This window comes from Apostichopus japonicus, chromosome 17, assembly GCF_037975245.1.
Source record: "Apostichopus japonicus isolate 1M-3 chromosome 17, ASM3797524v1, whole genome shotgun sequence".
NCBI classification, from domain to species: Eukaryota; Metazoa; Echinodermata; class Holothuroidea; order Aspidochirotida; family Stichopodidae; genus Apostichopus; species Apostichopus japonicus.
Genome location: NC_092577.1, coordinates 682,799 through 696,679, shown reverse-complemented (window position 1 = coordinate 696,679; position 13,881 = coordinate 682,799). Strand labels below are relative to the sequence as shown.

General features: G+C 35.7%; 2 protein-coding genes across 2 annotated transcripts; both read left to right on the top strand.

The window, feature by feature from the left end:
- Positions 1 to 2,108: 2,108 nt before the first annotated feature.
- LOC139984778 (uncharacterized) lies at positions 2,109 to 4,500 on the top strand. The gene is made up of 3 exons (XM_071998818.1): positions 2,109 to 2,348; positions 2,875 to 3,038; positions 3,660 to 4,500. The coding sequence occupies exons 1-3, from the start codon at positions 2,179 to 2,181 to the stop codon at positions 3,797 to 3,799; spliced, it is 474 nt and encodes a 157-aa protein (XP_071854919.1). The 5' UTR covers positions 2,109 to 2,178; the 3' UTR covers positions 3,800 to 4,500.
- Positions 4,501 to 8,693: 4,193 nt separating this feature from the next.
- LOC139984808 (uncharacterized) lies at positions 8,694 to 10,776 on the top strand. The gene is made up of 3 exons (XM_071998879.1): positions 8,694 to 8,933; positions 9,460 to 9,623; positions 10,245 to 10,776. The coding sequence occupies exons 1-3, from the start codon at positions 8,764 to 8,766 to the stop codon at positions 10,382 to 10,384; spliced, it is 474 nt and encodes a 157-aa protein (XP_071854980.1). The 5' UTR covers positions 8,694 to 8,763; the 3' UTR covers positions 10,385 to 10,776.
- Positions 10,777 to 13,881: the final 3,105 nt, after the last annotated feature.

The window sequence follows — 13,881 nt, the reverse complement described above, 5'->3', positions numbered from 1 at the left end:
TAATTATCCTCATTCGGTATGATCGCCAAAATATAATAGAAACTCAATTAATGGGCGGTTTCCAGAATCGCTGTCCCACTCAAGTAGCAAGATACTGCATCTGTTTCCTAAGAGTTACATTAAGGTACCCCGAAAAAGGTGTATTCAGTGGGTAATTGAAGTTTAATCAGTCGAGAAAAGACGAACAGAGATATTCGCCTTGTGTGAATTAATAAAGGACTAATCAACACGACTTTATTTCTTGGTTCCTATTAAAATGTCACGGGGGGATTTTACATGACAGGTTTTCTTTAAATTAATTTAACAGTATATATTTATGTTTCCTTGTATTATTTCCTTAAAAGTTTTAGTTGCATCTAAATACAAAGGACCCACCACAAGTCATGGAGATTGACGGGATTTACAGTTATATAGAATATTAACCTTTAAATTCATTTCATTGTCACAGCAATTAACGGAAACAGATCCTCGCTTGTTCAGAAGTTGGGTTTCATATTTTGATGAACTAAGCACATTGTTTGGCTAACATAATCACTTTAATTCCACTAGGCTTCTATAGGTACCACGAAATCTGTGTGGGAAATCCGCTCTTGATGAATATGTGAAAAAAGTTCAATAACGCGTAACGAAAGAACACAAAAAGCGTGCCAGTGGCCTTAAAGTTGACAAGAATTACAGTAATTTTAGGAAATACCCCAACAATTCTGCTCCCTCTTTCCCCTCCTTCACCCCTCCCCTTGTTCCTGCTCCCCCTCCACCCCTTCTCCTATGCTCTCCTACTCTCCTCCTACTCCTCTGAAGTTTGAATGGAGTTTTATTTGATTGGTGTGGTACACTCGTGAATAAAACGTAAATAAGTAGTTCCTCAAGTAACGAAAGACACTTTGCAACTTCTGACTTGATCTTAACCTGAAAAAAATAACCACGTATGGTATGACAAACGCGGGGGTTTCCCCGACGTCACCAATGGAATCGTGGTGGGAAAGTTTCCAAAAAGTGGGGGGGGCACAACATCAGAGTGGCACTTTCTCATTCCACAACCACCACTCGTTATGCTATAAACCGATACACACCGGCCATATCACTTAAATATATATCATGTGTTAGTATGCTATCAATACTATAATGGTGGGCTGCAACATTGATTTTTTATTTATTGAGATTGTTTATTGTTAACCGTGCTACAGAAAGATATGGGATGCCATTTTAAAAATAGCATGTGCAGTCTAAAAATAAATAATTAAGATAAAATATTAAAATGAACAAACGCTTAAGATATCCAAAAGACAGGTTTTCATCAAAGGGGCACATTTTCTTTACCAGTAGGGCACATTTGCTATTTTGGAAAAAAAGTGGGGGTGGGCACGTGCCCCTGGTGCCCGGCTCCTACCCCCCTGGTCGACAGTGCTACTTTTAGAAGTAAAGTAAGGAAGAGGGTGACAGTTTAAATGATCTGACAATGCAAAGGTTCAAACATGCAATCGAATAGTGTCTTTTCCTGATTACTAATGGACTTTCCCAGTATTAGATAAATATAGTCATATGACGCATATTAAAAAAAGGAATAAAGATATATCAACGTCGGAGAAGCCGTGACGTAAAACGAGTGTTATGTGCAAAAATCCTTCTTGTTTGATATAATGAAGGAAATTGTACCTTTTATAAACCCCTGTCCAAACTCCTCTTCAAACAAACCATCGAATAGTGTCTTTTCCTGATTACTAATGGCATTTTCCAGTATTAGATAAATATAGTCATATGACGCATATTCAAAAAGGGAAAGGGTATAGCAACGTCGGAGATACCATGACGTAAACGAGCGTAACGTGTTAAATCCTTCTTGTTTGAAATAATGAAGGAAATTGTACCCTTTATAAACTCCTGTTCAAACTCCTATTCAAACAAACCATCGAATAGTGTCTTTTCCTGATTACTAATGGCATTTTCCAGTATCAGATAAATATAGTCATATGACGCATATTCAAAAAGGGAAAGGGTATAGCAACGTCGGAGATACCATGACGTAAACGAGCGTAACGTGTTAAAATCCTTCTTGTTTGAAATCATAAAGGAAATTGTACCCTTTATAAACTCCTGTTCTGTTCCCAAAATTATCACTCTCATCAAACGTCCACTCTATTGCTCAGCTCTGCTCATCAAACAAGAAACCTAATAACGATGGAATCTTTCCTCTCTCAGACTCTTTTACTTCTTTTGGGTCTTACTTCGGTGGTACTAGGGTGTGGCCCACAAAGCCAGTCTACAGATAAGAAGAGTAATCCTAGTAAAGGATTTCTCGGAGCTAATTATATACCTCCGGCATCGCACTACAACAGCAAATCTAAAAGGTAACGTATTTTCTTTGTTTATGTGTCCGCATGTTACAATATTATGGCTTATATCAGCCGATAGTTCCAGTATGTGTGGGTGGTTTCTTTGTTACCCTTTGTTTACCCCTAAGACACTGGATGGCTCTTCATGAAGCATTACACCTAGTTTGGATGCAAAGTTGGTTTTATGTCAGCTAACCTGACAAATGGTGTCTACGATTTTATTTCCTTTTACACCATAAAGTCTCGATTTGCATATATCTATGAACCGTTAAAAATATCATAAACAACAATGGCTTCCGTCCCGTTTCGTTTGTGCAAAGTAGGCAAAGCTAGAAACGTCCTTCAAGAGAGTATGGTGGGTGTAAACTTAATGCAGGAACTTATTGTTTTAATCAACTGACGTTTTGGAGACTGTTGACAAGTTCTGTGACAATAACATTACAATTTAAGAACTGAACGATGCTCTTGAAGAGTGAAGCCGATTGCCTCAATTTATTTATTGTGTCCATTTAACTTATTTATTGTGTCCACTTATTTCCAGATCTTTGTTCGATCATCTCGAAGAAATGACACCAGAAGAAGACTTCCTCAGATTCGATATAAATGAAGATGGTTTTATAGATGCGTGTGAATGGACAATGGTGCAATTCAGCAACAATAGTGTCAGAGAATTTATAAGGCTTCTAGATCAAGCAGATTTGGATGGTAAGATAATATCTTCAATTACTACATTTTTATTTTGTATATGTTTGTGTGTGAGTGTATGTTTTTTCGTTTGTGTGTGTAAAGGGATCAGAGAGTTAGCTCAAATGTATCAACCACTTAAATTGATTCTTTAATATTAAAAAGACTTCACAAGACGTGCTTATTTTTCGCTTGTAATTTTGTCGTTGGAGTACACTTACGGCCATTTTGTTGTAGGCACATGTACCAAGTGTATATTATGAATAACAAACAAACATCAAAGTAAGATTCCTGTGATGAGGGTCTACGACTTGGCAATATACCATTTTTTTAATTAGTGATTAATGAAAGTTAATTACCCTTGACCTAATCTATTTATAGGCTATCCCGCGCACACACACACACACACACAAACACAAGCGCAATATTTGTGCTGATTGGATTTTGAAATTATTTAGTTTTTTTAATTACTGGAATGAGATGTTGAGTCTTCCCAAATGACCTTTGACCTGTTGTAATTAGTAACTACTTGTATTTATGATCATGATATTTAGTTACGTTCTTAGATGTGTTGTTTAGTTTAACTAGTTATCATAATTATTTGAATATTGAAGAATTTTGTATTCTTTTCCTTGTTTCTAGATAATGAGCTTCTGTCTTTAGACGAGTTCATATTCTTCGAATCAAAAACAAATGAGAAGAAAGAAACAGCGACAAGGATAGCAAAAAAACTAAGAGAGTTTATTCCATCTGTGAATGAAATTAAAGAGACTGTTGAATAAAGACTCTCTTTGATAAATAACCAACATCGGCATCCTTGAACACCGATTTGATGCCTTAACCAGTTGAGGTCGAAGGTCATTTGATGGTGAAGCGCGTAACACCTTTGTCACAGATGTATGTCTGACCTTTGAACTTTCGTTTCTAGGCAACAACAGTTTTTCGCATGCCTGCAGTTAACAGTCCCAGACCTGAGTGTGCCTGTCGGCTAATCACGTGACCATATAATCGAAAGCTCTTTCAAATAACTATAAGCTTGATGATGACTTCCTGTCAAAAATTAAATGTGGCTGTTCACGTGACATTATTTTACAGTAGGATAGTGAAACTGTAGCAAGAAAAATATTGTGCGTTATTTGAGATTTTATCATTATTTATTTATTTATTTATTTATTTATTTATTTATTTATTTATTTTATTTACATTGTTAGTGATCCAATAGAAATGTATTGTTGGTATATATTTCAGCGAAGTGAATTAATATATTAGATCTTTTTTATCTATAATCTAATGTTAACAATGTGAGTGAGTGAAATGTCTGAGAAAGCTCCTATATTTTATTTTATTATTCAGATTCTTTAGTAAATGCTCACTGACGTGAATATTCTCGATTCAAATATCACCTTTATAACCACATGTTGTATCATGTAATGTCAATATAGTATTTGTTTATTAATATTAAAACAATCAAAATGAAATAGAAGTATTACTTTTTCTTGAAAATCGTCTTTTGTGTTAGAGAAGGCTTTGTCGGGAAGGAGAGTGGGTTGGTTGGTGGGGGGGGGGGGGGATAACAAAGTTTATAAATAATAAAAAACCTATACGTATCTCCCTCCAATCCCTTCCCTTCTACAACCGGAATCCACCTCCTGCTCCTTCCCTGCGTCTTCCCTGCATCTTCCCTACATCTTCATTACACCTCCTCTGCTCCTTCCCTGCGCCCTCCCCTCTTCCTCAATGCCTCTTTCAATAAGTATTCAATATTCATTCTCGCCCTATGTTGTGTCGGACAAGAGATTGCAGTCTCCTACTTGAATTTTGAACGCGATGATCAACACAAGACGTTTGAACAAATTACTATGAAATGACATATCCGTTGCCATGGTTACTCTACTTTGCACCATTTTGACCAGATGTAGAGAGGTCACTATTGGAAAGGTTTGGTGAATTTAATGGAAATTATCATTTACCGAGTTTTATCTTTGGTTGTCGGACGAAAAAATCTTTAACCTGGTTTCAGAGTTATTTACTTTTCGTTATCAGTTTGTGTCGTATAATGGTGTAATCTCGTCACGTATTTCTTGCAATATTGGCTTTCCACAGGGATCCATTTTAGGACCACTACTTTTTATTATGTATATAAATGATATTTACACGTCTTTGCATAAAGTTTCCTTTATTATGTTTGCTGATGACACTACTCTTTTTATCCAACACAAACTTTAGAGAATGCTCTTCAAATTGTCAGAAACGAATTCTTCAAACTTTCTGACCGGCTAAAATCGAATCGATTGTCACTTAATAAGTAAAACAACATTAATGGTGTTTGACAACAGATTTTGTGACTAATAAAAAGTCTCAGTAATTTGTGATGGAATGTGTATCCGATTATGCTAAATTTCTAGGATTGTATATTGATTTAAAACTAAAGTGAAAAACATGTTTCTATCATCAGCAAACATGTTGCATATGTATTAATAGGTTACAACCGCCTATTTGTCAGACGATCTGTCCTTCCAGGTCAATACTCGTTATACCTTGCGTTCTAGAAATACACTCACTCTCACTTTTCCCAGAACTAAACTGAAAACCTATGGCGACCGTGCCTTTCCATAAGCCGGGCCCAAGCTCTGGAATGGTCTGCCCATATCTGTGCGGAGTTCTCCCACTCTCAGTCAGTTCAAGTCTTGCTTGAAGACTCATTTTTCAAGTTGGCGTTCTATTAGGGTTGTACAGCGCTATTGAATACTTCGTAGATTTTAGCGCTTTATAAGTTCATTTATTATTATTACAACTATTCTTTTATCTCACGCGTTCTGCACCCTTTTCAAAAACTTTAACTTGCTTACCCTAAATGAGCTCTATAAATATAAATAGGATTTTTCTCTTTAGGTTTTATAATGGGTCACTCCCAGATTTTTTTCATACTTTTTTCATTATAATAGTATAATAAATACTATTCATACAACACTCGTTCTTATAATATGTTACAAACACCTATATCAAGGACTCATATGTATCTCTCGCAGGTTAGATGGTCTGGTGTCGCCCTCTGAAATTCTCTAAGTGAAAACATTAGAAATAGCAAATCACTTTCATCTTATAAACGACATCTTAAACATTATCTAAACAATGACTCTTTTTTCGTATAGTTCTGCCTTGTTATGAGCTTTGTATTAATGTTTCCATTCCCAGTTCTGTTAAACCCCTTTGTGTGTCCTTTTGCTTTGTGTTTTCTTGGTATTTTCTTTTCTCTATATAACATTGTATTTTCTCGTTTTACTTTGCTGGGGACCAGACTCGAAAAGTATCGCACTTCTGGTCCCGCTGCCTCATTGCTATAACTATGTATTAACAAATGTACATCATTGTGATTTAATGGCAGAAATAAACAAGATTTCTTCGCTTTAGACTAACACACTTTTGAAGGGAATATGTTTCTTGCAAGTTGTTGGAGAGCTTCAACTACTTGATTTAATTGAATATGGCACAATGATTTATGGTACATTGTCTCTTTTGCTAAAACATATTAGTAAAGTTGAAAAAAAGTGTTTGTGAAACATTTCATTAATTATCCTCATTCGGTATGATCGCCAAAATATAATAGAAACTCAATTAATGGGCGGTTTCCAGAATCGCTGTCCCACTCAAGTAGCAAGATACTGCATCTGTTTCCTAAGAGTTACATTAAGGTACCCCGAAAAAGGTGTATTCAGTGGGTAATTGAAGTTTAATCAGTCGAGAAAAGACGAACAGAGATATTCGCCTTGTGTGAATTAATAAAGGACTAATCAACACGACTTTATTTCTTGGTTCCTATTAAAATGTCACGGGGGGATTTTACATGACAGGTTTTCTTTAAATTAATTTAACAGTATATATTTATGTTTCCTTGTATTATTTCCTTAAAAGTTTTAGTTGCATCTAAATACAAAGGACCCACCACAAGTCATGGAGATTGACGGGATTTACAGTTATATAGAATATTAACCTTTAAATTCATTTCATTGTCACAGCAATTAACGGAAACAGATCCTCGCTTGTTCAGAAGTTGGGTTTCATATTTTGATGAACTAAGCACATTGTTTGGCTAACATAATCACTTTAATTCCACTAGGCTTCTATAGGTACCACGAAATCTGTGTGGGAAATCCGCTCTTGATGAATATGTGAAAAAAGTTCAATAACGCGTAACGAAAGAACACAAAAAGCGTGCCAGTGGCCTTAAAGTTGACAAGAATTACAGTAATTTTAGGAAATACCCCAACAATTCTGCTCCCTCTTTCCCCTCCTTCACCCCTCCCCTTGTTCCTGCTCCCCCTCCACCCCTTCTCCTATGCTCTCCTACTCTCCTCCTACTCCTCTGAAGTTTGAATGGAGTTTTATTTGATTGGTGTGGTACACTCGTGAATAAAACGTAAATAAGTAGTTCCTCAAGTAACGAAAGACACTTTGCAACTTCTGACTTGATCTTAACCTGAAAAAAATAACCACGTATGGTATGACAAACGCGGGGGTTTCCCCGACGTCACCAATGGAATCGTGGTGGGAAAGTTTCCAAAAAGTGGGGGGGGCACAACATCAGAGTGGCACTTTCTCATTCCACAACCACCACTCGTTATGCTATAAACCGATACACACCGGCCATATCACTTAAATATATATCATGTGTTAGTATGCTATCAATACTATAATGGTGGGCTGCAACATTGATTTTTTATTTATTGAGATTGTTTATTGTTAACCGTGCTACAGAAAGATATGGGATGCCATTTTAAAAATAGCATGTGCAGTCTAAAAATAAATAATTAAGATAAAATATTAAAATGAACAAACGCTTAAGATATCCAAAAGACAGGTTTTCATCAAAGGGGCACATTTTCTTTACCAGTAGGGCACATTTGCTATTTTGGAAAAAAAGTGGGGGTGGGCACGTGCCCCTGGTGCCCGGCTCCTACCCCCCTGGTCGACAGTGCTACTTTTAGAAGTAAAGTAAGGAAGAGGGTGACAGTTTAAATGATCTGACAATGCAAAGGTTCAAACATGCAATCGAATAGTGTCTTTTCCTGATTACTAATGGACTTTCCCAGTATTAGATAAATATAGTCATATGACGCATATTAAAAAAAGGAATAAAGATATATCAACGTCGGAGAAGCCGTGACGTAAAACGAGTGTTATGTGCAAAAATCCTTCTTGTTTGATATAATGAAGGAAATTGTACCTTTTATAAACCCCTGTCCAAACTCCTCTTCAAACAAACCATCGAATAGTGTCTTTTCCTGATTACTAATGGCATTTTCCAGTATTAGATAAATATAGTCATATGACGCATATTCAAAAAGGGAAAGGGTATAGCAACGTCGGAGATACCATGACGTAAACGAGCGTAACGTGTTAAATCCTTCTTGTTTGAAATAATGAAGGAAATTGTACCCTTTATAAACTCCTGTTCAAACTCCTATTCAAACAAACCATCGAATAGTGTCTTTTCCTGATTACTAATGGCATTTTCCAGTATCAGATAAATATAGTCATATGACGCATATTCAAAAAGGGAAAGGGTATAGCAACGTCGGAGATACCATGACGTAAACGAGCGTAACGTGTTAAAATCCTTCTTGTTTGAAATCATAAAGGAAATTGTACCCTTTATAAACTCCTGTTCTGTTCCCAAAATTATCACTCTCATCAAACGTCCACTCTATTGCTCAGCTCTGCTCATCAAACAAGAAACCTAATAACGATGGAATCTTTCCTCTCTCAGACTCTTTTACTTCTTTTGGGTCTTACTTCGGTGGTACTAGGGTGTGGCCCACAAAGCCAGTCTACAGATAAGAAGAGTAATCCTAGTAAAGGATTTCTCGGAGCTAATTATATACCTCCGGCATCGCACTACAACAGCAAATCTAAAAGGTAACGTATTTTCTTTGTTTATGTGTCCGCATGTTACAATATTATGGCTTATATCAGCCGATAGTTCCAGTATGTGTGGGTGGTTTCTTTGTTACCCTTTGTTTACCCCTAAGACACTGGATGGCTCTTCATGAAGCATTACACCTAGTTTGGATGCAAAGTTGGTTTTATGTCAGCTAACCTGACAAATGGTGTCTACGATTTTATTTCCTTTTACACCATAAAGTCTCGATTTGCATATATCTATGAACCGTTAAAAATATCATAAACAACAATGGCTTCCGTCCCGTTTCGTTTGTGCAAAGTAGGCAAAGCTAGAAACGTCCTTCAAGAGAGTATGGTGGGTGTAAACTTAATGCAGGAACTTATTGTTTTAATCAACTGACGTTTTGGAGACTGTTGACAAGTTCTGTGACAATAACATTACAATTTAAGAACTGAACGATGCTCTTGAAGAGTGAAGCCGATTGCCTCAATTTATTTATTGTGTCCATTTAACTTATTTATTGTGTCCACTTATTTCCAGATCTTTGTTCGATCATCTCGAAGAAATGACACCAGAAGAAGACTTCCTCAGATTCGATATAAATGAAGATGGTTTTATAGATGCGTGTGAATGGACAATGGTGCAATTCAGCAACAATAGTGTCAGAGAATTTATAAGGCTTCTAGATCAAGCAGATTTGGATGGTAAGATAATATCTTCAATTACTACATTTTTATTTTGTATATGTTTGTGTGTGAGTGTATGTTTTTTCGTTTGTGTGTGTAAAGGGATCAGAGAGTTAGCTCAAATGTATCAACCACTTAAATTGATTCTTTAATATTAAAAAGACTTCACAAGACGTGCTTATTTTTCGCTTGTAATTTTGTCGTTGGAGTACACTTACGGCCATTTTGTTGTAGGCACATGTACCAAGTGTATATTATGAATAACAAACAAACATCAAAGTAAGATTCCTGTGATGAGGGTCTACGACTTGGCAATATACCATTTTTTTAATTAGTGATTAATGAAAGTTAATTACCCTTGACCTAATCTATTTATAGGCTATCCCGCGCACACACACACACACACACAAACACAAGCGCAATATTTGTGCTGATTGGATTTTGAAATTATTTAGTTTTTTTAATTACTGGAATGAGATGTTGAGTCTTCCCAAATGACCTTTGACCTGTTGTAATTAGTAACTACTTGTATTTATGATCATGATATTTAGTTACGTTCTTAGATGTGTTGTTTAGTTTAACTAGTTATCATAATTATTTGAATATTGAAGAATTTTGTATTCTTTTCCTTGTTTCTAGATAATGAGCTTCTGTCTTTAGACGAGTTCATATTCTTCGAATCAAAAACAAATGAGAAGAAAGAAACAGCGACAAGGATAGCAAAAAAACTAAGAGAGTTTATTCCATCTGTGAATGAAATTAAAGAGACTGTTGAATAAAGACTCTCTTTGATAAATAACCAACATCGGCATCCTTGAACACCGATTTGATGCCTTAACCAGTTGAGGTCGAAGGTCATTTGATGGTGAAGCGCGTAACACCTTTGTCACAGATGTATGTCTGACCTTTGAACTTTCGTTTCTAGGCAACAACAGTTTTTCGCATGCCTGCAGTTAACAGTCCCAGACCTGAGTGTGCCTGTCGGCTAATCACGTGACCATATAATCGAAAGCTCTTTCAAATAACTATAAGCTTGATGATGACTTCCTGTCAAAAATTAAATGTGGCTGTTCACGTGACATTATTTTACAGTAGGATAGTGAAACTGTAGCAAGAAAAATATTGTGCGTTATTTGAGATTTTATCATTATTTATTTATTTATTTATTTATTTATTTATTTATTTATTTATTTATTTATTTTATTTACATTGTTAGTGATCCAATAGAAATGTATTGTTGGTATATATTTCAGCGAAGTGAATTAATATATTAGATCTTTTTTATCTATAATCTAATGTTAACAATGTGAGTGAGTGAAATGTCTGAGAAAGCTCCTATATTTTATTTTATTATTCAGATTCTTTAGTAAATGCTCACTGACGTGAATATTCTCGATTCAAATATCACCTTTATAACCACATGTTGTATCATGTAATGTCAATATAGTATTTGTTTATTAATATTAAAACAATCAAAATGAAATAGAAGTATTACTTTTTCTTGAAAATCGTCTTTTGTGTTAGAGAAGGCTTTGTCGGGAAGGAGAGTGGGTTGGTTGGTGGGGGGGGGGGGGATAACAAAGTTTATAAATAATAAAAAACCTATACGTATCTCCCTCCAATCCCTTCCCTTCTACAACCGGAATCCACCTCCTGCTCCTTCCCTGCGTCTTCCCTGCATCTTCCCTACATCTTCATTACACCTCCTCTGCTCCTTCCCTGCGCCCTCCCCTCTTCCTCAATGCCTCTTTCAATAAGTATTCAATATTCATTCTCGCCCTATGTTGTGTCGGACAAGAGATTGCAGTCTCCTACTTGAATTTTGAACGCGATGATCAACACAAGACGTTTGAACAAATTACTATGAAATGACATATCCGTTGCCATGGTTACTCTACTTTGCACCATTTTGACCAGATGTAGAGAGGTCACTATTGGAAAGGTTTGGTGAATTTAATGGAAATTATCATTTACCGAGTTTTATCTTTGGTTGTCGGACGAAAAAATCTTTAACCTGGTTTCAGAGTTATTTACTTTTCGTTATCAGTTTGTGTCGTATAATGGTGTAATCTCGTCACGTATTTCTTGCAATATTGGCTTTCCACAGGGATCCATTTTAGGACCACTACTTTTTATTATGTATATAAATGATATTTACACGTCTTTGCATAAAGTTTCCTTTATTATGTTTGCTGATGACACTACTCTTTTTATCCAACACAAACTTTAGAGAATGCTCTTCAAATTGTCAGAAACGAATTCTTCAAACTTTCTGACCGGCTAAAATCGAATCGATTGTCACTTAATAAGTAAAACAACATTAATGGTGTTTGACAACAGATTTTGTGACTAATAAAAAGTCTCAGTAATTTGTGATGGAATGTGTATCCGATTATGCTAAATTTCTAGGATTGTATATTGATTTAAAACTAAAGTGAAAAACATGTTTCTATCATCAGCAAACATGTTGCATATGTATTAATAGGTTACAACCGCCTATTTGTCAGACGATCTGTCCTTCCAGGTCAATACTCGTTATACCTTGCGTTCTAGAAATACACTCACTCTCACTTTTCCCAGAACTAAACTGAAAACCTATGGCGACCGTGCCTTTCCATAAGCCGGGCCCAAGCTCTGGAATGGTCTGCCCATATCTGTGCGGAGTTCTCCCACTCTCAGTCAGTTCAAGTCTTGCTTGAAGACTCATTTTTCAAGTTGGCGTTCTATTAGGGTTGTACAGCGCTATTGAATACTTCGTAGATTTTAGCGCTTTATAAGTTCATTTATTATTATTACAACTATTCTTTTATCTCACGCGTTCTGCACCCTTTTCAAAAACTTTAACTTGCTTACCCTAAATGAGCTCTATAAATATAAATAGGATTTTTCTCTTTAGGTTTTATAATGGGTCACTCCCAGATTTTTTTCATACTTTTTTCATTATAATAGTATAATAAATACTATTCATACAACACTCGTTCTTATAATATGTTACAAACACCTATATCAAGGACTCATATGTATCTCTCGCAGGTTAGATGGTCTGGTGTCGCCCTCTGAAATTCTCTAAGTGAAAACATTAGAAATAGCAAATCACTTTCATCTTATAAACGACATCTTAAACATTATCTAAACAATGACTCTTTTTTCGTATAGTTCTGCCTTGTTATGAGCTTTGTATTAATGTTTCCATTCCCAGTTCTGTTAAACCCCTTTGTGTGTCCTTTTGCTTTGTGTTTTCTTGGTATTTTCTTTTCTCTATATAACATTGTATTTTCTCGTTTTACTTTGCTGGGGACCAGACTCGAAAAGTATCGCACTTCTGGTCCCGCTGCCTCATTGCTATAACTATGTATTAACAAATGTACATCATTGTGATTTAATGGCAGAAATAAACAAGATTTCTTCGCTTTAGACTAACACACTTTTGAAGGGAATATGTTTCTTGCAAGTTGTTGGAGAGCTTCAACTACTTGATTTAATTGAATATGGCACAATGATTTATGGTACATTGTCTCTTTTGCTAAAACATATTAGTAAAGTTGAAAAAAGTGTTTGTGAAACATTTCATTAATTATCCTCATTCGGTATGATCGCCAAAATATAATAGAAACTCAATTAATGGGCGGTTTCCAGAATCGCTGTCCCACTCAAGTAGCAAGATACTGCATCTGTTTCCTAAGAGTAACATTAAGGTACCCAGAAAAAAGGTGCATTCAGCGGGTAATTGAAGTTTAATCAGTCGAGAAACAGACGAACAGCGATATTCGCCTTGAGTGAATTAACAAAGGACTACTTAACACGACTTCATTTCCTGGTTCCTATTAAAATATTTCGGAAGGACCTCACATGACAGGTTTGCTTTAAATTAATTTAACAGTATATTCATGTTTCCTTGTAAACACTAAAATGTCCTTAAAATTTTTAGTTACATCTAAATACAAAAGACCCATTACAAATCATGGAGATTGACAGGATTTACAGATATATAGAATATTGACCTTTCAATTCATTCCATTGTCACAGCAGTTAACGGAAACATGTCCTCGATTGCTCAGAAGTTGGTTGGTTTGCACAGTTTGATGAACTAAGCACATTGTTTGGCTAACATATCCTTTTAAATTCTACCAGGCTTGTATAGGTGCCACAAAATCTGTGTTGGACATCCGCTCTTGATGAATATGTGAAAAAAGTTCAATAACGCGTAACGAAAGAACACAAAAAGCCTGCCAGTGGCCTTAAAGTTGACAAGAATTACAGTAATTTTAGGAAATAC

Coding starts and splice junctions, on each gene's coding strand:
- LOC139984778 (XM_071998818.1), top strand. CDS start 2,179: ATGGAATCTTTCCTCTCTCAGACTCTTTTACTTCTTTTGGGTCTTACT. Junction 2,349..2,874: donor TACAACAGCAAATCTAAAAG/GTAACGTATTTT, acceptor ACTTATTTCCAG/ATCTTTGTTCGATCATCTCG. Junction 3,039..3,659: donor AGATCAAGCAGATTTGGATG/GTAAGATAATAT, acceptor CCTTGTTTCTAG/ATAATGAGCTTCTGTCTTTA.
- LOC139984808 (XM_071998879.1), top strand. CDS start 8,764: ATGGAATCTTTCCTCTCTCAGACTCTTTTACTTCTTTTGGGTCTTACT. Junction 8,934..9,459: donor TACAACAGCAAATCTAAAAG/GTAACGTATTTT, acceptor ACTTATTTCCAG/ATCTTTGTTCGATCATCTCG. Junction 9,624..10,244: donor AGATCAAGCAGATTTGGATG/GTAAGATAATAT, acceptor CCTTGTTTCTAG/ATAATGAGCTTCTGTCTTTA.